Raw genomic sequence first — 23,555 nt, 5'->3', positions numbered from 1 at the left:
AACAAGTAGAGGGTTGGGACCAGGCGCATTACTGTGTAGTGTAAAGAAACTTAACGAACAAGTAAACTCTCAGTCACCGTAGGCCGATTGACTACTGACTCTTTCCATATAAACTCTCTCGGGGTTCAAGAAGTTTTTATATATTGGAGTTTCGAACAGATTAATTGGAATTCTATTCCTCTCAATTGTTTTTAACTTTTCCCCTCCACTACAGCAATGGATTTTCAAGAATTGAAGGGCCGCCAAAGCAACGTCGCTCTGGGGATTGCGAAGCGGTTATTGCAGGACGAAGAAGGCAAAAACTCGAACCTGGTTTTCTCGCCGCTGTCGATCCAAACGTTGCTGAGCCTGGTCGCGGCGGGGGCCAAGGGCAGCACCCTGGACCAGCTTCTCTCGTTCCTCAGTGCCGAGTCTATTGACCAGCTCAACGCCTTCGCTTCCCTGCTCGTACCCTTGGTTTCGGCCGACGGCAGTCCCAGCGGTGGGCCGCGCTTGTCCTTCGCCAATGGGCTTTGGCTCGACAAGTCCGCGTCTCTCAGGCCCTCTTTCAAACAGGTCGTGGACACTGTTTATAAGGCCACTCTTGCTCAGGTTGATTTTCGGACCAAGGTCAGGGCAACTAAACTAAACTCTTCCTTGGTGTTAATATGATATTTGTTCTTATTCAGGGCCTGATGTTATTTGTGAGAAGTGGTTTTTTGTTCTTTTATTATTTTGCCATGTGCGTCTGATTATTAATAATGGGGTATTTCTACAAATGAAAACTGAATTTGTTTTTTTATTATTATTTTTTAATTTTTTAAGCAGAACAAAGGAAAGGGAATGGAAAAAAAAAGAAAAAAAAAAGAAAAAGAAAAAAAAGGGCTACAAAACAGATAAATTTCTTGTACTTTTACTCCTCTTTCAATTAACTTGTTTTGCATAGCACGCTGTACATACTACATATGGGATTATTTAGGTAATATCCATTCAAAGGAAGTCTCAATTACGAGTCCTTCGTTTGGATTTTTCGTTAAATCCTATCAAAATTTTCAAAATACCTCTAAAACAAAAGGGAGGTATATTGAAAATTTTGATAGTATTTAACAGAAAATCCTAATGGGTGACCCTTAATAGAGATTTTTCAAAAAAATGAATACTTTGAGATATTTTGAAGTTCAGATATTTTCTTTCAAAAAGAGTAAAAGTTCGGTATCTTTAAGTGAAATTCTCCTATTAAATATTTAATAAAGTTATATTTTGGCCTTTAAAATCGTAATCTAGCCATTTACATCATGCATTTTAATAAGACACCCTACTATTTCGATAAAGAGAACTTCTAACCATCACACTTTTTACGATTTTGTTTATGAACTTATATTTGACTTACAAAATTGCATGCCAAACAGACTCAATTTTCAAGCAGCCGTAAGTTTCTCTATAAGTTGGCCATGGTGCACATTTTAGTCATCTTCAGAGCATATTTACTTGCTGATTCTTTAGTTAGTTAAGGCTTGTTATATACTAATAGTATTATTTTTCATTACTATGAATCTATGATGATGGTGTTGAAGGCTGAGGAAGTGACGAGTGAAGTCAATTCTTGGGTTGAAAAGAAGACTAATGGGCTTATCAAAGAGGTTCTTTCTCCTAGGTCTGTTAACTGCAATACCTTGCTCATCCTTGCAAATGCACTCTACTTCAAAGGAGCTTGGGAGGAGAAGTTTGACGCATCAAAAACGAAAGAAGATGATTTCCACCTTCTTAATGGGAGCTTGGTTCAAGTGCCGTTCATGACTAGCCAGAACAGGCAGCTTGTTAGTGCCTTTGATGGTTTCAAAGTCCTTAGACTACCTTACAAGCGAGGTAAGGTCCTTGAGGATAAGTGCCACTTTTCCATGTACTTGTTTCTTCCAGATTCAAAAGATGGGTTGTCAGCTCTGGTAGAGAAAGTGGGTTCTGAATCTGGGTTCTTGGATCGCCACATCCCTCACAAAAAGAAGAGAGTGGGCGACTTCATGATCCCAAGGTTTAATATATCTTTTGGGTTCAACGCTTCAAACGTTTTAAAGGGACTAGGATTGGTGTTGCCTTTCTCTAGTACGGAAGCAGATCTAACAGAAATGGTAGGACGTCGGGACTTCTATGTTTCAAGTATATTTCATAAATCCTATATTGAAGTTAACGAAGAAGGCACAGAAGCTGCAAGTTCTGTCGCAGCAATGATGGGAAGATGCAGCCGCCGCATCCTTAAAGAAGATAAGATAGACTTTGTGGCTGATCACCCATTTTTGTTCCTGATTAGAGAACATACCACTGGGACGGTACTGTTCATTGGACATGTGTTCAATCCTCTTGAAGGCAGCGCCAGCTCATTGCCTTCCAAGTGAAAGACAAAGAAAAGATCTCCTGAAGAAGAAGAATGCTTCACATATTAGAAAATAACTAAATTGTGGGTGCATTTTTTTCTTTTCCTAGTGTAGGAGTCTTGAAACTTTGTAGCTTCTATTCTCTATATGACAGTTTTATAATTAAGTTGTTAGTTTTTGGGAGATTTATGGTTTATAGCAATAGAATAAGATGAAAATTTAATTATAATTTTACATCTCATAAAATGAAAAAGAATGGATTTCAAAGAAAAATTATAATCTAGAAAATTATATATAAACATTATTTAATTAAATGAACTTTAAAGAAAATATATATATATATATATATTACTTAAAACTATCGCCTTAAAATTCAAAATTTATCAAATGCTTGAAAGCTAAACGAATAAATCATGTTGGATGTATTGGAATTTGTTGACACATTCCGACAAAAAGTATTTTACGTCAAAATAAATAGAGCATTAATGTGTTGTAATTTGCTATTGTTAGAAAAAACCACCATAACTTATTTTTTATAAGTGAGATTGTATTAAAAAGAAAAAAGAAAAGAAAATACAAAAGGAGGGGAGGAAACACCAATACAAACATTAGAGTTTAAGAAAAAACCATTTGAGAATGAGTTAATTAAAGGGAAATGTTAGAAATATTTACGGTGCACAACAAATGCACTACTCTAAGACATATTGGACATTGGGCCCTACCCCAATGTGTCTTGGGATAATGCACTTGTTGTGCACTATGAGTGCAAAAATCATTCTCCTTAAATAAATTGTTCAACCCAATATTTCTTGGCACATTGTCCAATAAAGGGGTGTAAGAATTAGCAATTTTAAGGCAATCTAATGAATGGTTTGTATGAAAAAACGCTTACTGTGACAACAAGAGAACTTGATAGGCATAGCAGGAAGGATAACATTAATAATGACTAGACCGAAACTGTCAAAGAGGAGCATCACTGCAATATCCTATGAGAGAGATGCCTTGAAATGGACGCTTAGTAGACTTTGTATACGAATCTGGAAGTCTCTTTAGGCAGAAAGGAACACTAGCTATGGAGATCCAAATAAGGTTGATGGGAGTCAAAAATATGCAGCAGGAAATAAAGATGTCATCGGAGTGTGTAGCTCACACTCGCCAGGGCATTCCATGGGTAATTAGAAATGGGGCAGTACTGATGGATGGAGCGTAGGCTGACGAAGATGATGGAGTTTAGTGGAGTGAGTTTCGTCCAGTGAATTTCTATTGCAGTTATTCGTCTAAATATATATATATATATATATATATATATTCTATTGCAGTTGTTTAGTGTGTGGTTTCAACACCCACCGGAGGGGAAATTTTATCCTTAATATAATTCTAGTCAATTGTGCGCCAAAAAATTGGAACTCATCAGATTTGCTATGGCTAACAACCTCCATTCCCTTAAGTGCTTCTTCCGTATGGTGGGATCAAGTGAAGGCAAACAGAAATTGAGCTGTCAACCTCCATATGCCTTCAAACACCCAACATTTCAATATATTGAGATACCATGCATGAGTTCAATTTTATAATTTCTGAACCAATAAAAAAAAAAAAAGGGAATCAGGCTTACAAATGATGATTATACATCGAAATTTTTCATTTCCTAAAGCTTGGATGAGAGAAGACCAAATAGAAATAGTACACAATTTGGCGATAGAGGAATCCCTCGCATTTGAATTATGCAAACCGTCTGAAACTCTCAATGAATTGAAACATCCGAATGCCAAATACTTCTGGCTCATGCCCCATACCATGCAGTAAATCTGGCTCATACCAACATCTCACTCACCTTAATTGTTAGAGGATTGCATTTGTTTTGGAGGTAATTAAGGGGAAGAAAAGTGGTTTATCAACCATCAGACTTGCTCAACAACTGCCACAAACTAACAATGTCATCCGCTTATAAAGCTAAGAATTAAATGGATGGATTGGAGCCACCATTTTCAAAGACTTAAATCATTCTTGTCTTGGTTCTTTGCGCAACAAATTAACGTGGTTTAAATTTCAAGTTGGGCTGGCTTGACAACAAACGTTGTTTAAACCTCACCGTTAGGCGTGCTCGTTAGTCACGTTTAAAATTAAGGACGACATGGCTTTAATTAATGCTTTGAATGAGGGTTTTAATCCTGGCCGTTCATTTAAACTACAACAGATTTTCGATTATTATTCTTCCCCTTACCTCCAAAACAAGTCAGAGGGTACGTGTTCGGCCAACATATGATTTTTCATATCAGCCACTTGGAATATAATAAGGATTATCAGGTTACTAAATTAATCTCGCAAGCTTATTTGATGGTGTCTAAGGTAGTCATTTTCTGTTATTATGGACTCATGGTTTTTAATTAATATTTTAACACATATTAAACAAACAAAATTTATAGAACCAGAATTGTGACCACAAACGTCCTTTATTTGCTTATTGTACTTGTTTTTTCTCTTTAACAACAAACTCAAAACAAAAATACATTATAATAAATAATAATAAAAAATGGCAAAAGAATGGACGAGAGAAAACTGTTGACTTGGATTAAACTCTTTAAGATATGATACGTTTATAACTTCAATAAAATTTATGTACAACTTTAACAACTTTTTTTTTTTAAATTAATTTTTTTTTTTTCCTATATGTGAGTCTTTCATATCAAATGGTTAATTTAAATTTTTTTTAAAAAATTTTTACAAGAGTTATATAAAAGTTGTAAACGTATGATATTTCAATCTCTATTATAACATCAGAAACCAATTCCATTCCTCCATGATGTAAAGTGGTTTGTTCCGCAAAAGTTGTTTGCTTTGGCTGTACATATGGGCTTTTTTTTTTTTGAAGGAAAATTAAATTTTCATTAATAAAAACAACATTACAACAACAATCACCATATAGGTGAAAATCAACCACTCTAAAGGTGTACATCCAAACAAGAGTCTAAAAGACTCAGCCAAATACAGACTGTTGCTACTAAAAAAACCAACCAACAGAATGGTGCATTTGCGTTGACATAAACTTTTACTTAAACAAGGAGTCGGTCACACATTCTAGGCAAAAACCAATAACTACATTAATACGAGTGCACAACAAACTGTTAGAAGAAACACAAATACAAAACAACAGAAAAACTCAAAAACCGAAGCTACCATCTGGGAAAACCGTCATCAGAGGCGGCGCGTGTACCACACGCGCCACCACCAAAAGAGGCCCTACAACACCCAATCACCATAAAAAACCTTCGATCACCACCAGACACGGCAAAAATCCGATTCGTGGCCATCACGCACAACCCAAAACAAAGAACCACCCAAGCACGTGATGACCACGCGCCAACCACAGAATGTCCGAACGGCCGTGAAAGGCGGCAGAAGCACCAGAGACCGACGGTGAATCAGGGTTCAAGGTGCGTGCCCAGCAGAAAACGACGGAGACTCACAGATCTAGCTTCCAAAAATCTGTCAATTGAAAAACGGCCAAAATCTCCGCCGTCGACACCCCACTAGACAATCTCTCCCTTCCAGCACCTTCTCCCCTTCTCCAGTGAGTTCACTTGCCAAAACAAACTAAAAACAAGAAAAATACAACAACCACAACCGAATCTACACCGGGGAGACAAAACTCCACAACCTTAATGGTTGGGAGACTCTAACCTTCACTGATAAGACCAAGAAGAACCAAAAGCCACCTTAGCTCAAGAGGCTAAGGGGAACATGCAACAGCAAAGCCGGGGAGAGGGAGGCTTAAAGCCTCCCCCAACAGAAACGACGCCATGAGAAAAAAGAAAACCAGAAGGATTTTAGAGCTCTCTCTCTCTCTTATTTTTTTAAGGGATAATTGCACCGTTGGTCCATGTGGTATGCCATAATTATTTTTCACTCCCTATGGTTTAAAAAGTGCATGAGAGGTCCATGTGATATGCAATAATTACGTTTTACTCCCTAGGTCGATTTTTCGTCCACCATTTTGACGGAATCTGTTAGCCCTACACGTCAGCGCCACGTGTCGCCAATAAGATGGCGACACGTGTCCATCTTCATAAAAAATATAAATTTATTAATAAATAAATAAATTTATTTAAAAAAAAAAAAAAAAAACTAGCAGGCACCCCCAAAGGGGTGGCCCAGCCATCCCTTTGCAACCTTTTTCCTTTTTTTTTTTTGTTTTGTTATTTTTTTTTTTTTGAATTTTAATTTTTTCAAAAAAATAAGTTTTTATTAATTTTTTTATAAATTTATATTATTTTATTAAGATGGACATATCAGCACCACGTGTTGCCAATAAGATGGCGATACGTGGCATCTGACGAAATCTGTTAAAATTTTTAACGGAATTTGACTATAGGGATCGATTTGTAATTATTGCATATCACATGGACCTCTCATGCACTTTTTAAATCATAAGGAGTGAAAAATAATTATGGTATACCACAGGGACCAACAGTGCAATTATCCATTTTCTTAAAACGTCAGAGTTAATTCTGTATGGGCTTTTAAACAAAACTCAATGTGGACAGCTTAAACAAAACTCAATGTGGTATATTAATTGAGTTCCTTAAATACAAAATTCTCATCCAACCATTTGTATTTGAGTCCAACTCAAATACAAGAGCCCAAGATCGATGTTTCTTTTACGTTGCTTCTCTTGCAAGTTTTCTCTCTCAAAAAATTTAAATTATTTTCTCTGGATTTATGGGAAATCTTAACATGTATTCCTTGTTGGGTCGGATAGGGAATCTCTGGATTTTACCAATAAATTTTCTTTTAGGTACGTTTTTATAAATTTGGAGAGAATAAATGTAAGCGTGTCTGATTAGAAAACAAACGAGGAAATTAATAATATTACTACCACTCAAATTATGAAGCCCTATTTAAATTAAATGAGGTCGGTCTAATTAATGGAATGGCAATGTATTTTATTATAGTAAACTCTCAGTCACCGTAGGATTGATTACTGATTCTTTCCATATTTAACCCAAATTTACCATAAAATTTTTCTTTCTCGAGTTTAAGAAGTTTTTATATATTTGAGTTTAGAACAGATTAATTGGAATTCTATTCCTCTCAATTTAACTTTTCCCCTCCGCTACAGCAATGGACCTTCAAGAATTGAACGGCAGCCAAAGCGATGTTGCTCTGGGGATCGCGAAGCGGTTACTGCAAAGCAAAGAAGGCAAAAACGCGAACCTGGTGTTCTCGCCGCTGTCAATCCAAGCGTTGCTGAGCCTGGTCGCGGCGGGGGCCAAGGGCAGCACCCTGGACCAGCTTCTCTTGTTCCTCAGGGCCGAGTCAATTGACCAGCTCAATGCCTTTGCTTCCCAGCTCGTACCCTTGGTTTTGGCCGACGGCAGTCCCAGCGGTGGGCCGCGCTTGTCCTTCGCCAATGGGATTTGGATCGACAAGTCCGCGTCTCTCAGGCCCTCTTTCAAACAGGTCGTGGACACTGTTTATAAGGCCACTCTTGCTCAGGTTGATTTTCGGACCAAGGTCAGCGCAACTAAACTGAACTCTTCCTTAATGTTAATATGATAATTGTTCTTATTCAGGGCCTGATGTTGTTTGCGAGAAGTGGTTTTTGTTCTTTTATTATTTTGTCATGTGTGTCTGATATTAATAATGGGGTATTTCTACAATGAAAACAATTTTTTTTTTTTTTTTTAAAAAAAAGAAAAAATTATGCCTGACTTTTCTTTTGACATTATTGTGATTAGGGGAGGTTAATTTCTTGTATATATATATTTTTTAATTTTCTGAGCAGTACAAAGGAAATGAAAAAAAAAAAAAACTACGAAACAGATTAATTGCTTGTACTTGAAAAAAGTGCTCGAACGATGTTTTACTTTTCTTTCAATTAACTTGTTTTGTATAGCAAGCTATACATATGGGATTATTTAGGTCAAACATTGTGATTTGCAAAATAGCAATTTTAAAATGCGAGTAATGAAAATATGATTTATAAAAATACAGTTAAATGTTTAATAAAATTATATTTTGATCTTTAAAATCGTGATTGGCTATTTAAATCATGCATTTTAATATTACACCCTATTATTTTGATCTCTCATTTTTTTAAAAGAGAACTTCTAATTATAACACTTCTCACAATTTTGTTTAAGAAATCGTATTTGACTTACAAAATTGCAAGCTTAAATGTTCAGAGCATATTTACTTGATTATTCTTTAATTAGTTAGGGCGTGTGATATGCTAACTATTTTTTTTTTTTTTAAAAGCACTTGTAGCAAATACTCAATTATTTTTTCTAAATTTAGGAAATAAAAATATTTTTTGTTTCCCTATCTAAAAACACTCCACAAAAACTTTTCTTAATTTTTCCCTAAACTATTAAAATATATATATATTTTTTCCTTATATATATATATTCCTTATAAGGAAAGAGAAAAGAGGTTAGAGAAGAGAAAGAAAAGAAAGTTGAGAGAAGAGAAAATCAAGTTTATGATTATAAAAATTATAGAAAAATTCTTTTGGTTCCCTACACATTGGGAAGCACGGTAACATTCTCAATACTTAGGAATCTATAAGGAATGATATTTTTTGTGATTAAATTTTTGACATTTTTCTTCTATTTAAGGAATGCAACCAATAGTGCTCTATAATAATAGGATTATTTTTCATTATTATGAATCTATGATGGTGGTGTGGAAGGCTGCGGAAGTGGCAAGTGAAGTCAATTCATGGGTTGAAAAGAAGACTAATGGGCTTATCAAAAAGGTTCTTCCTCCTGGGTCTGTTGACAGCAAAACCTTGCTCATCCTTGCAAATGCACTCTACTTCAAAGGAGCTTGGGAGGAGAAGTTTGACGCATCAGAAACGGAAGAAGATGATTTCCACCTTCTTAATGGGAGCTTGATTCAAGTATCGTTCATGACTAGTTAGAAGAGGCAGCTTGTTAGTGCCTTCGATGGTTTCAAAGTCCTTGGACTACCTTACAAACGAGGTAAGGTCCTTAAGGACAAGCGTCGCTTTTCCATGTACTTGTTTCTTCCAGATTCAAAAGATGGGTTGCCAGCTCTGGTAGAGAAAGTGGGTTCTGAATCTGGGTTCTTGGATCGCCACATCCCTTACAAAATGAAGAAAGTGGGCGACTTCATGATCCCAAGGTTTAATATATCTTTTGGGTTCAACGCTTCAAACGTTTTGAAGGGATTAGGATTGGTGTTGCCTTTCTCTACTGAAGCAGATCTGACAGAAATGGTAGGACGTCGGAACTTCTATGTTTCAAGTATATTTCATAAATCCTTCATTGAAGTTAACGAAGAAGGCACAGAAGCTGCAGCATGTTCTGTCACAATTGCAATGATGGGTGGATGCTGCCTATCCTCCATTAAAGAAGATAAGATAGACTTTGTGGCTGATCACCCATTTTTGTTCCTGATCAGAGAGGATACCACCGGGATAGTTCTGTTCATTGGACATGTGCTCAATCCTCTTGAAGGCAGTGCCAGCTCATTGCCTGTCAAGGGAAAGAGAAAAAGAAAAGATCTCCAGAAGAAGAAGAAGAAGAAAAATGCTTTACATATTAGAAAATAACTAAATTGTGGGTGCATTTTTTCTTTTCCTAGTGTAGGAGTTTTGACACTTTGTAGCTTCTATTCTCTCTATGACAGTTTTATAATTAAGTTGTTGGTTTTGGGGAGATCTATGATTTATAACAATAGAATAAGATGAAAATTTAATTATAATTTTACGTCTCATAAAATGAAAAGAATGGATTTCAAAGAAAAATTATAATCTAGAAACTTATATATATAAATATTATTTAATTAAATGAATTTTAAAGAAAAAAAAATGTAATATATAAGTATTATTTGATTAGTATTTAAATATATATATATAAAATATTTTACTTAAAATTATCGCTTAAAATTCAAAATTTATCCAAGTGCTTGAAAGCTAAACGAATACATCGTGCTGTATGAATTGGAATTTGTTGACACATTCCGACAAAGAGTATTTTACGTCAAAATAAACAAAGCATTAATGTGTTGTAATTTGCTATTGTTAGAAAAGACCACCATAGCTTATTTTTGATAATCGAGATTGTATTAATAAAAGAAAAGAAAATACAAAAGGAGGGGAGGAAACACTCCAACAAAGACACCAATACAAACATTAAAGTTTAAGAAAAAACCATTTGAGAATGAGTTCAACAAATTGTTCGACCCAATATTTCTTGGCACATTGTCAATAAAGGGGTGCAAGAATTAGTGATTTTTGAGGTAGTATAATGAATGGTCTGTCTGAAAAAAATGCTTATTGTGACAACAAGAGAACTTGATAGTCATTGGAAGAAGGATAACATTAATAATGACTAGATGGGAACTGTAAAAGAGGAGCGTCACTTCAATGTCCGATGAGAGTGATGCCTTACGATGGACGCTTAGTAGACATTATATACGGATTTGAAAGTCTTTATAGGCAGAAAGGAACACTAGCTATATATGGAGATCCAAATAAGAAGGTCGATGGGAGTCAAAAATACGCAGCAGGAAATAAAGATGGCATCGGAGTGCATGTGTAGCTCACACTCGCCAGGGCATCCCATGGGTAATTAAAAATGGGGCAGCGATGGATGGAGCATAGGCAGACGAAGATGATGGAGTGGCGCGCCGCGCGTGGGCAAAGGAGTGGACGGATGTGCAATAAATTTGGCTTCCAAAAAGGGCTTCACGGTAGAGCAAGAGGACTTGGTCAATGATAACGAGGGAATAAAGACGTGGGGATCGATTGGGAGTTATGGGGCAGCTGGGCGATTGTGTTGTAGTGAGTTTCCTAAACATGTTTCTCATGGATAGAACATGTTATCATGGGAAAGTTTTATATAACTGTCAGGAGTACTGTATTTAAGAGTTTTCATATTGTGTTGTGAGTTTCGTCGAGTGAATTAATTTCTATTGCAGTTATTCATCTAAAATAATAATTAAAAAAAATCTATTGCAGTTGTATGTGGTTTCAACTCCCACCGGAAGTGAAATTCTATCCTTAAATATAATTCTACTCAATTGCGTGCCAAAAAAATGAATGTTAGAGGATAAATCAGTAGCTCACCTCTCCTCCAGCATGAAACTCAGCAAGCAAGAGACTTCCACATTTCCTGCTGACCCAGTCCCCTTACAGCACCAGCTACACTGCAGGCTAAGCTCACAATCTCTCCTGGATTCCTGCTGAATCCTGTGCTCCATGTTTTCCGGATGCTCTCTCTACGCCTCAAACTCAGCATTCACCTTTTTTCCTCTTTTGTATCTTATTATGTTTTCTATGTTTTCTTAGGATGTAAACCTTGTATTGATATCCCTTAAAACTCATGTACGTGTTGCTCTATAAATAAAAGACAATTCTCTGGTTTTGGTAAGTTAACCAAACCAGTTCTTCCACCAATTCTTTCAGAACTCATCGGATTTGCTATGGCTAACAACCTCCATTACCTTAAGTGTTTCTTCTGTACGTATGGTGGGATCAAGTGATGGCAAGAGAGGAATCCCTCGCATTTGAATTATGCAAATGCAAACCGTCTCAGACTCTCAATGAAACATCCGAATTGAACCCCAAATGCTTCTGGCTCATGCCCCATACCATATATGCAGTAAATTTGGCAAAGAGTTTGCGTCTTTGAAAACTATTTTGAATGCAGGCGTACCTAAAATCTCACTCACCTTAATTGTTAGAGGATTGCATTTGTTTTGGAGGTAAGGGGAAGAAAAGTGGTTTATCAACCATCAGACTTGCTCAACATCTGCTACAACCTAATGGGGTCGGTCTGTAACATCTAACCTATTGTAGTCTCAGCAGGCTACAAACTAACAATGTCATCCCCTTATAAAAGCTAAGAATTAAATGGGTGGATTGGAGCCACCATTTTCAAAGACTTAATTAAATCATTCTTCTCTTGGTGCTCTGCAACAAACGTAGTTTAAATTTCAAGTTGGGCTTGGCAACAAACGTTGTTTAAACCTCACCGTTAGGCGTTAGTCACATTTAGAAGGACGACATGGCTTTAATGCTTTTAATGAGGGTTTTAATCCTGGCCGTTCATTTAAACTACAGCAGATATATATCCGGTTATTCTTCCTACAGGATGTAAGCCGAATCCTTCGTCCCCTTTTACCTCCAAAACAAGTGAGAGGGTACGTGTTCAGTAATTATGGGGTTGTTTGTTAAGGACGGTACAATACCGAATAGTGGGAGTACTCTACGTATAATTATTTTTTTTATTTTTTTTATATTTTTTAATACTAATCAACATCAAAATATTTTTATTTTTTTACTTTTTATATCACATCAATAATTTTTTATTCACTACAATCAAAAATTCTTCACTTTTCTATACATTTTTTTAAATTTTTATATTTCATCATCACTTTTTACTAATTTCAAAATTAATAAACTATTATTTTGTTCTGTCCTGTTCTGTACAAGTTTTTGTCAAATAAATCCTTTAAATTTTAGCTTCAATTACTCGTTAACATCTGTCAACCGTCGGAAAAAAGAAAAAAACTTATGTATAGCATTACTTTAAAAGATTATAATATATTAAAAATCAATAATTACCACCTATTAAAATAATTAAGATCGTAATTTTACCCCCCACTTGTAATTAAGATCGTACCAAAAAGAAAATTTATTGGTAAAATCCAGAGATTCCCTATCCGACCCAACAAGGAATACGTGTTAAGATTTCCCATAATTCCATAGAAAGAGATTTTAGATTTTTTGAGAGAGAAAACTTGCAAGAGAAGCAAGTTTCTTCTCGCTTCCCTTTCCTTTATTTTTATTTTTATTTTTATTTGGTATTTGAATGAAACTGTCCGAATTTAGAGTGGGGGGTTGAAAAGTTTATAGCATAATTAATTAAAGCTATCCTATATTATGCTACATGTATCCATCCCCACTGAGTTTATCACTTAAAACTCTTTTAGATATTTTATTTTTAGGTATTTGATATTTGTGTTATTTGGATCTTAAAATTTAGTTTTTTAATTTATAATCATGTTAATATGTTGTACGATGACACCAATTTAAATTTAGGAAAAACTATAATTAACCCTTCAAATTACAACTTAATTTACAATATTTCTCTTAAATTTTTTAAAAAATTATAATGTCATTTCTCAAACCATCTAGCCCTTTTACTTAGTCCAATCGTTCGGATTTTCCGTTAACTTATACAACAAGCGCATTACATGACCCATGTGTGACACAAAATATTTATTATAACTCACGAACTATGTTCTTGATTTTTTAAATAAATAAAAAATAAAAATCGTACTCCCACGGCATAATTGTTGGTCTCCTCCTTTTTCTTTTTCTTTTTTAAAAAAATTTACCAATAAATTTTCTTTTTGGTACGTTTTTCTAAATTTGGAGAGAATAAATGTAAGCGTGTCCAATTAGAAAACAAACAAGGAAATTAATAATATTAGTACCACTCAAATAAGGAAGCCCTATTTAAATTAAATGAGGTCGGTCTAATCGAATGCAATTAATTAATGTATTTATTCCAATAAACTCTCAGTCACCGTAGGACGATTGATTACTGATTCTTTCCATATTTAACCCAAGTTTTAAGAAGCTTTTATATATTGGAGTTTCGAACAGATTAATTGGAATTTTATTCCTCTCAATTTAACTTTTCCAATCCACTACGGCAATGGACCTTAAAAAATTGAACGTCGGCCAAAGCGACGTCGCTCTGGGGATCGCGAAGCGGTTACTGCAGGGCAAAGAAGGCAAAAACCCGAACCTGGTGTTCTCGCCGCTGTCGATCCAAGCGTTGCTGAGCCTGGTCGCGGCGGGGGCCAAGGGCAGCACCCTGGACCAGCTTCTCTCGTTCCTCAGGGCCAAGTCCATTGACAAGCTCAACGCCTTCGCTTCCCAGCTCGTACCCTTGGTTTTGGCCGACGGCAGTCCCAGAGGTGGGCCGCGCTTGTCCTTCGCCAATGGGATTTGGCTCGACAAGTCCGCGTCTCTCAGGCCCTCTTTCAAACAGGTCGTGGACACTGTTTATATGGCCTCTCTTGCTCAGGTTGATTTTCGGACCAAGGTCAGCGCAACTGAACTAAACTCTTCCGTAATGTTAATATGATAATTGTTCTTTTTCAGTGCCTGATGTTGTTTGTGAGAAGTGGTTTTTGTTCTTTTATTATTTTGTCATGTGCGTCTGATATTAATAATGGGATTTTTCTATAATGAAAACAGACTTTTTTTAAAAAAAAAAAAAAAAAAAAAAAAAAATTTATGTCTGACTTTTCTTTTGGCATTATTGTGATTAGGGGAGGTAAATTTCTTGTATATATATATATATATATATATTAATTTTCTGAGCAGTACAAAAGAAATGGAAGGGGAAAAAAAAAACTACAAAAAGATAAATTGCTTGTACTTGAAAAAAGTGCTCGAACGATGTATTACTTTTCTTTCAATTAACTTGTTTTGCATAGCACGCTATACATATGGGATTATTTAGGTCAAACAATGTGAGAGAAGAGAAGGAAAAGAGAAATGAGATGAGAGGGGTGAGATAATCGAGTTTATGATTATAATAAAGAGCTTTTTTATGTATTGTGAAGCACCGTCAAATTTTCGATGCTTAGAGAATCTATAAAGAATAGTAATTTTTTATGATTTGACATTTTTTTCTATATTTAAAGAATGGAGCTAATAACTCTATAATAGTATTATTTTTTATTATTATGAATCTATGATGGTGGTGTTGAAGGCTGCAGAAGTGACAAGTGAAGTCAATTCATGGGTTGAAAAGAAGACTAATGGGCTTATCAAAGAGGTTCTTCCTCCTGGGTCTGTTGACAGCAAAACCTTACTCATCCTTGCAAATGCACTCTACTTCAAAGGAGCTTGGGAGGAGAAGTTTGACGCATCAAAAACGAAAGAAGATGATTTCCACCTTCTTAATGGAAGCTCGGTTCAAGTGCCATTCATGACTAGCAAGGAGAGGCAGCTTGTTAGTGCCTTTGATGGTTTCAAAGTCCTTAGACTACCTTACAAGCGAGGTAAGGTCCTTAAGGATAAGCGCCGCTTTTCCATGTACTTGTTTCTTCCAGATTCAAAAGATGGGTTGCCAGCTCTGGTAGAGAAATTGGGTTCTGAATCTGGGTTCTTGGATCGCCACATCCCTCACAAAAAGAAGAAAGTGGGCGACTTCATGATCCCAAGGTTTAATATATCTTTTGGGTTCGAAGCTTCAAATGTTTTAAAGGGATTAGGATTGGTGTTGCCTTTCTCTAGTACGAAAGCAGATCTAACAGAAATGGTAGGACGTCGGGACTTCTATGTTTCAAGTATTTTACATAAATCCTTCGTTGAAGTTAACGAAGAAGGCACAGAAGCTGCAGCAACTTCTGTCACAAAGATGGTGGGAGGAGGCTGCCCATTCTTCATTAAAGAAGATAAGATAGACTTTGTGGCTGATCACCCATTTTTGTTCCTGATCAGAGAAGATACCACTAGGACGATTCTGTTCATTGGACATGTGTTCAATCCTCCTGAAGGCAGGGCCAGCTCGTTGCCTCCCAAAGGGAAGAGAAAAAGAAAAGATCTCAACAACAATAAGAAGAAAAATGCCTTACATATTAGAAAATAACTAAATTGTGGGTGCATTTTTTCTTTTCCCAGTGTAGGTGTTTCGACACTTTGTAGCTTCTATTCTCAATTTCTCTCTATGACAGTTTTATAATTAAGTTGTTGGTTTATCCACTTTGGGAGATCTATGATTTATAACAATAGAATAAGATGAAAATTTAATTATAATTTTACATCTCATAAAAGGAAAAGAATGGATTTAAAGAAAAATTATAATCTAGAAACTTATATATAAATATTATTTAATTAAATGAATTTTAAAGAAAAAATGTAATATATAAGTATTATTTGATTAATATTTAAATATAAAAAATATTTTACTTAAAATTCAAAATTTATCCAAGTGCTTGCAAGCTAATCGAATACATCATGGTAGATGTATTGGAATTTGTTGACACATATTCCGATAAAGAGTATTTTATCGTCAAAATAAACGAAACATTAATGTGTTATAATTTGCTATTGTAAAAAAAATCACCATAACCTATAAGCGAGATTGCATTAATAAAAGAAAAGAAAATGCTAGGAGGAGAGGAAACACTCCAACAAAGACACCAACACAAACGTTAGTGTAAGAAAAAACCATTTGAGAATGAGAAATAAATGGTTAGACCCAATATTTCTTGGCACATAGTCATAGTCCAATAAAAGGGTGTAAGAATTAGCGATTTTTGAAGCAATCTAATGGATGAATTGTCTGAAAAAAAAAATGCCTACTGTGATAATAAGAGAACTTGGTAGCCAATCGCCAGAAGGATGACATTAATAATGACTAGATCGAGATTGTAAAAAATGAGCGTCACCGCGATGTCCGATGAGAGAGGTGCCTTGCAATGGACGCTTAGTAGACATTATATACGGATCAAGAAGTCTCCATTGGCAAAAAAGGACACTAGCTATGGAGATCCAAATAAGAAGGATGAGGGGAGTCAAAAATATGCTATATGTTGATTATTTTGACAATGCACGATTTTGCTTTATATTGTAACTTGCCAAACATTGCCAATGATAAGGAGGGAATGAAAGTGATTCTAACACAATTTTCACGTAACTCCTCTCATATTGTGTGGAACTCGTGTATGTGGGTCTCATATGTGAATTTTACACAATGTGAAAAAGGGTTGTATAAAAATTATATGAAAATTGTAAGGAAATCATTTCTCATGATGGGATAAAGAAAGAGGGTAGAGTTCGTCTCTTTCTCTCCTATCCTGTCTAGCTGTATGGAGCTGAAATGAGCGTTGATTAGATTCGGCCTTGTTAGTACAACTCTAAGCTCTATTGTTACGACAGTTTGATTTTCTACGGTTTATTTTGTTTGTGTGTCGACGTGGTGAATCTTCTTTGTTGTTGCTCGGGCTGTTTATCCTTGGACTTTAGCTCCAACCGTCAACGGGCTTCTAGTTTACGCTGCACTCAATTGGATGAAAGCCCATAGAGTCATAAATTGGGCCTACCCTTAAACGTCGTCATCTCGTTGTCGGTTTGATTTACGCCTTTCCCCATTTCCTAAAACAGAGGATATCTTCTCGTTGTCGGTTGAGCTTAGCCCGCCTTTCCATTTCCTTCCGAGTCTTCGACTCCTTACACGCGCTTTCGAGTTTCGATTGCAACAAACAATGGACCTCCGAGAATCGATCAGCAACCAAACCGACGTCGCTTTGGGGATCGCCAAGCGGCTACTGCTGAGCGAAGGCAAGGACTCGAACCTGGTGTTCTCGCCGCTGTCGATCCAGGTGGTGCTGAGCCTGGTCGCGGCGGGGGCCAAGGGCTCCACCCTGGACCAGCTGCTCTCGTTCCTCAAGTCCAAGTCCATCGACCACCTCAACTCCCTCTCTTCCCAGCTCGTAGCCGTGGTCCTCGCCGACGGCAGTCCCAGCGGTGGGCCGCGCTTGTCCTTCGCAAATGGGGTTTGGCTCGACAAGTCCCTCTCTCTCAAGCCCTCTTTTAAACAGGTTGTGGACAATTTTTATAAGGCCACTCTGGATCAAGTTGATTTTCAGACCAAGGTCAGCGCAACTCAATTCAACTATTTCCTAAGTTTAGATTATTGTTCTTTTTATTCTGGGTGTTGAATTGCTTTCGTTTTTGTTGTTAGATGTTAACGAATTGGGCCTGGTAATGTTTACATATTGGTAATGTTTACATATTGGTGTATTTACACTGCTTGTGCGAACCTCAAGTATTACCTTGATGAACATAAAGTTACTCTTATGTTTAGAAAACTCTCTTTGGGACTCTCAATCCAGTTACCTTTAGTGAAAACCTCTCGGTATAAGATTTTGATGTTGTTGCTTGAGCCCATTTGGGTACTTTAGTTTCACGTTCCTGAAGTGCCAAAATAATTACTTGCTCGCTTTCTAAGCGCCGAAGTAAATCATTTTGTCTCATCCAACTCTCTATTCAAGCGCTAGGGTGATCATCTATTTGAGTGGACTGATCTCAGCCAGGTTAATAATGTGTGCTCTATATCGTATCAATCAAATCACAAGACAAAGCAAAACGAACAATTTCATTAATGCAAAAGATACTAATAATTGCAAATGTCCAATAAGGTATCCTCAAGACAACACATATCAAATCCTACATAGTCCCAGACTCATTACATGAGTCTGAAAAACATTTCTAGCAGTAGCTTTGATAATTAACCCAAAATTGAAGCAATTATTTATATGATAATTGATTTATGGTGATTGGTTGGGTTAATTTTTTGTTAAAGCATTAAACGTATAAATGAAATATATGTATCCTAGAATTTAATGGCTATTATCCCCATTTCCCTAGGTGGTGGATTTGGCTTTTTCCTCTATCTAACAACCCATTACATGCCATGATTGATTGAATGAATGATTATATATATATATATATATATATATATATATATATATATATATATATGTATGTATATTTGAAATTGGATAGAGTTTACATTAGTAATTTGTAGTGCTCATGTGTGTGTTGATGAATGGATAAGGTACACCTCATAACTATATGTAAAACAATATACCTCACTCCAAATGGATCTCTCACTAGTTGGATTTGTTGCTTGTCTTACACCCTACATCTATTGCACGATCTCACGAACTAGAGCTCTTCTTCGTCACCTAAGAGGCTACTAGAGTCTCCTTATAATTTTCACACTTCAAATTCTAGGGTTCTTGATGGTTACCCTAGAAATTATAGATGTAGAGAGAAGAACATTTCTTTTATTATTATTATTATATGTGAAACATACGTAACCAACGTAGTGTCTCTCTACTAGAGCTCTAAGGAGAGAGACGTTCTAGTAGAGAGAGATTTATCAACTCATGATAGTGGAGTTCTATTCCAATCCAAATCGATAGGGAGTTATCAAATAACCATCTCACCTAACTCTACTAACCCATGTGGACGATCCATTAATTTCCAACATCTCCCACTCGTGCACATTAGGCACCACATCCACTAACTGTCTCTTTTTGATATCTCATCCAATCATCTCCTCATACAGAAAATGAAGCGTGTGATTTGACAAGAAGGCATAAGGTAGGAGTGCTATATTAAGTTACCATCTAACTAACATAGCACATCACTCATTTTATCTCATCCATGCCCCAAACTATTTGATAACACCAGATCAAGCATCTTTTATCCCTCGTGAACTTGTGGCTCAAAGCAATGCTCGACCTCGTACCCTGTAATTTGATCATGATTATATCAAAAAAAGAAAATGACATAATTGCCCGGGCTATGAGCCATAAAATAAAGGTGTGCCTCAAACAAGCATAAGAGGGCTTTGGTACCAATGTAAAACAAGCGTTATTCGATATGCCTCGCTCCAAACGGATCTCCCACAGGTCGGGTTTGTTGTTTGTCTTACAGCTCACATTCAATGCACGATCTCACAAATTAGAGCTCTTCTTCGTCACCTAGGAGGCTACTACTAGAGTATCCTTAGAATTTTCACACTTCAAATTCTAGGGTTCTTGATGGTTACTCTTGAGATTATGGATGTAGAGAGAGGAACACAATTTTTTCCAATTTTATGAGTGTATATGTGATCATACATTTAGTTCCGTTGGTTACAATTACTTTTATAACCAACGCAGTGTCTCTCTACTAGAGTTCTAAGAAGGGAGAAGTTCTAGTAGAGAGAGATTTATCAATTCATTGTAGTAGAATTCTATTCCAATCCAAATTGATAGGGAGTTATCAAATAACCACCTCAGCTACTCTTAGGTCTCAATTACAATTCTAACTCTACTAACCCATGTGGACGTTCCATTAATTTCCAACACCTGATAATCCTCTATTTAGTTCTCCATGCCATGGGATTGATTTACAAGGGATAGAGGCTTTCCGTTTTAAAAGATGAAATTACTTTTCTTTCCCATAAAGGAATGTACATGTTCATAATTGTCAGCGAAGTCTGTAACTTTCAAATATTGTAGGCTCAAGGTGAATTCTATCTTTTGAATTCTTAATCTTGGACCTATGTATAGTATAGGTTTTGAGTACATGATTATGGAAATATTAGAGTATTGGTAGCAGAGGAGTTGGGAAATGTGAATGGTATAGTATGAGGAGTTTAGTTTTGTCTAGTTGTACTTCTTTGTTGCTTGCTCACCCCTGTGGTAGTGCCAGTTTATAGTCTTTTGTGGCCATGTGGAATCCTATCTCAATATTTCCATGCATTGATGCTGGTAATTGATCAAGAAAGAATGACCATAACTGTCCTGTTCTATTGAATTATCAGATTTAGCTGATCAGATATCTGAAATGGAAATGAATTGGATAAGAACCTTATACATTATTCTAGGTTGGATTTGTCTGTATCTGTGTGTGTCTTTCAAACGATAAGATTTGGCAACTTCTGTGTTTATTGTGAATTACTTTGCTGGCTGAAGTCTTCACAGTCCCATATGATGAAGACTGCTTTACGGTGGTTCTATTAAAAGCATATGGTAACTTACCACACTGGCTGAAGTCTTCATTTTTCTTATGCTAAGATCTAGATCACCCAAAATGCTTACTGTGCTCTTTATATGAATATGTGCTCTATTCTTAAGCCTAGACAAACTCTGGATCCTTATTTACTTTTCTTTTGACATGCATTATTCTCATCATTAAGATATATTGAGGATCTTGATGCATAAACTCATTTTATGTGCGCCAAACTGCTACACAGAAACAATAAACTCATTTTGCATGGTAGACTACATAATGGATTGATTCAATTTCCAAGCTGAAGTCTCTATAAGTTGGTGATGATACTTTTTTTTTAGTTGTCATGTTCATCAGCATTTACTAGCTAGTTCTTCAGTATTAATGTACTAATATACTAATAGTATTGTATTTAATTTTGTCGGTGGTGTTGAAGGCTGCTGAAGTGACTAGTCAAGTGAATATGTGGGCTGAAAAGGAGACCAGCGGCCTTATCAAAGAGGTTCTTCCTTCTGGGTCTGTTGACAACACAACAAGGCTCATCTTTGCAAATGCACTATACTTCAAAGGAGCTTGGAATAAGAAGTTTGATGCATCAGCAACAAAAGAATATGATTTCCACCTTCTCAATGGGAGCTCAGTTCAAGTGCCCTTCATGATTAGCAAGAAGAAGCAGTTTGTTAGCTCCTTTGATGGTTTCAAAGTTCTTGGACTTCCTTATAAACAAGGTGAGGATAAGCGCCGCTTTACCATGTACTTCTTTCTTCCAGACCCAAAAGATGGGTTGCCAGCTCTGGTAGAGAAAGTGGGTTCTGAATCTAGTTTCTTGGATCGCCACCTTCCACACCAAGAAATAGAAGTGGGTGACTTTAGGCTCCCAAGGTTTAAGATATCTTTTGGGTTTGAAGCTTCCAATATCATGAAGGGATTAGGACTGGTGTTGCCTTTCTCTGCTGAAGGAGATTTGACAGAAATGGTTGACTCACAAGTAGGTCAGAACCTATATGTTTCAAGCATCTTCCATAAATCTTTCATTGAAGTTAATGAAGAAGGAACAGAAGCTGCAGCTGCTTCTGCCGCTGTTATATCACTGAGAGGCCTGCCCCTCAATGAAAAGATAGACTTTGTGGCTGACCACCCATTTTTGTTTCTAATCAGAGAAGATTTGACTGGGTCGGTGCTGTTTATTGGACATGTGCTCAATCCTCTTGCAGGCTGAATGAATACATCATGCTGGGGAAAATGGGTAGGTAGATGAAACCTAACAAGCATGAGACCATCATAATTAATTACTGTCTTTGTTAATGCGATGTATTTTACTATCATCAGAGAAAAGCCCACTGTGGTTTAACGTGATTGCCTCACGTGTTGTACTTAAAAAAATCATCATCAGCTACATTGTGATTTTTCTTTCTTTTTTTCCTTCTTTCTTTGAATGATTAGTAAAATGTAAGCTCTATGGTTTTGACAGTTAGATTCCATATCTTTTGTATTTGTGTCCATGTGGTGAATGTTCTTTGTTGTTGGGATGGCTTTATTTATCGTGATCATTTGTGGTAACCTATCTGGACTCTAATCTCGTGCAATAAAATTGCTCTATTTGCAGGCCCATGAAACTCGTAGCCAAGGGAAGATTTTGTGCTAGTGTTTATTTTTTGGGGGCTTGGATCTGTCCATGTACTTCCAAGTAGTAGCAGTAAAAAATAACCATTTTTTTCTTTTTTTTGTTATAATAAGCTTTTTTTTTTTTTTTTTTTTTGGAGGGATGTTATAATAAGAATATTCGTTTGTACACTTTCACTTTTATGAGGCACATGTTTCTGATCTGAGAGTCAGGTACACCATATTTATTTAATGTTTTTTTATAACCATATAACGAATCTTGGAAGTTGGATAAAAAAGTTACTACAAAAAATGACTTGTTTAATTAATTAATCCCAAGTATCTTCAAGAGCAGAAATAGACAATAGTTATCAAACAAAAATAGATTAAAAAAAATGAGTTCATGACTCGATCTACTCATTCCCAGGTTGGTTGCAACTTTTACACCTGCAAGGGTTTTGGACGAAGGGATCGACTGCAACTTGCCTATATTTTTATATTTCTTCAAGGGTCCGGTGAACTGCCTATATTATATACAATACAAACAATTCATTGCAATCAATCTAACATCCTTATTAAACACAAATCAAAAGGTTTATGCTAACTTATTCAAAATAAAAAATTATTTGTGTAATCATAATTAGAATTGATTTCTTTTTTCTTTGATGAGAAGAATAATTAAATAAGACCTTCAAATTGTCTTTGTGTTTTATATTATTGGGCATAGGTCATAAGAATTAAGACATCTATCTACAAAAGGTTATTTTGGTGCTGCTGAGGTAATGCATGTTTATATTTTTTTGGCTACGTATTTTAGTACATTATATATTTAACGTACTTAACAACCTATTCAACAACCTTAATTTATTTAACGGGAATCCATGCGATTAGTTAATTAAATGAAGTGTTATATAGTTGACTTGTAGTTATCTTTGTCATGAGTTGTCCCATGCTTTGCATGGGGCTTTCACATGGCTGGCCTGGCGCGAAATTTTGAATCTTTCAACGGCTGCCCAGTAGTCTCTAGATCTCCTGCCAAATAA

At 36.0% G+C, this 23,555-nt stretch overlaps 3 protein-coding genes and 1 pseudogene across 3 annotated transcripts; all 4 read left to right on the top strand.

Annotated features, from left to right (window-relative positions):
• The first annotated feature begins 69 nt into the window (after positions 1 to 69).
• On the top strand, positions 70 to 2,537 carry LOC133867397 (serpin-ZX-like). The gene is made up of 2 exons (XM_062304144.1): positions 70 to 609; positions 1,554 to 2,537. Exons 1-2 carry the CDS (start codon positions 217 to 219, stop codon positions 2,367 to 2,369), a joined length of 1,209 nt encoding a protein of 402 aa, XP_062160128.1. The 5' UTR covers positions 70 to 216; the 3' UTR covers positions 2,370 to 2,537.
• A 4,831-nt stretch (positions 2,538 to 7,368) lies between these two features.
• On the top strand, positions 7,369 to 10,018 carry LOC133867153 (serpin-ZX-like; annotated as a pseudogene).
• Positions 10,019 to 13,951: 3,933 nt separating this feature from the next.
• Positions 13,952 to 16,067, top strand: LOC133866961 (serpin-ZX-like). The gene is made up of 2 exons (XM_062303628.1): positions 13,952 to 14,431; positions 15,107 to 16,067. Exons 1-2 carry the CDS (start codon positions 14,039 to 14,041, stop codon positions 15,986 to 15,988), a joined length of 1,275 nt encoding a protein of 424 aa, XP_062159612.1. The 5' UTR covers positions 13,952 to 14,038; the 3' UTR covers positions 15,989 to 16,067.
• A 1,414-nt stretch (positions 16,068 to 17,481) lies between these two features.
• LOC133866762 (serpin-ZX-like) lies at positions 17,482 to 22,384 on the top strand. The gene is made up of 2 exons (XM_062303393.1): positions 17,482 to 17,996; positions 21,347 to 22,384. The coding sequence occupies exons 1-2, from the start codon at positions 17,607 to 17,609 to the stop codon at positions 22,127 to 22,129; spliced, it is 1,173 nt and encodes a 390-aa protein (XP_062159377.1). The 5' UTR covers positions 17,482 to 17,606; the 3' UTR covers positions 22,130 to 22,384.
• Positions 22,385 to 23,555: the final 1,171 nt, after the last annotated feature.

Source organism: Alnus glutinosa, chromosome 4, assembly GCF_958979055.1.
Source record: "Alnus glutinosa chromosome 4, dhAlnGlut1.1, whole genome shotgun sequence".
NCBI classification, from domain to species: domain Eukaryota; kingdom Viridiplantae; phylum Streptophyta; class Magnoliopsida; order Fagales; family Betulaceae; genus Alnus; species Alnus glutinosa.
The sequence above is the reverse complement of the archived record's forward strand: the minus strand, read 5'-3'. Positions and strand labels throughout refer to the sequence as shown.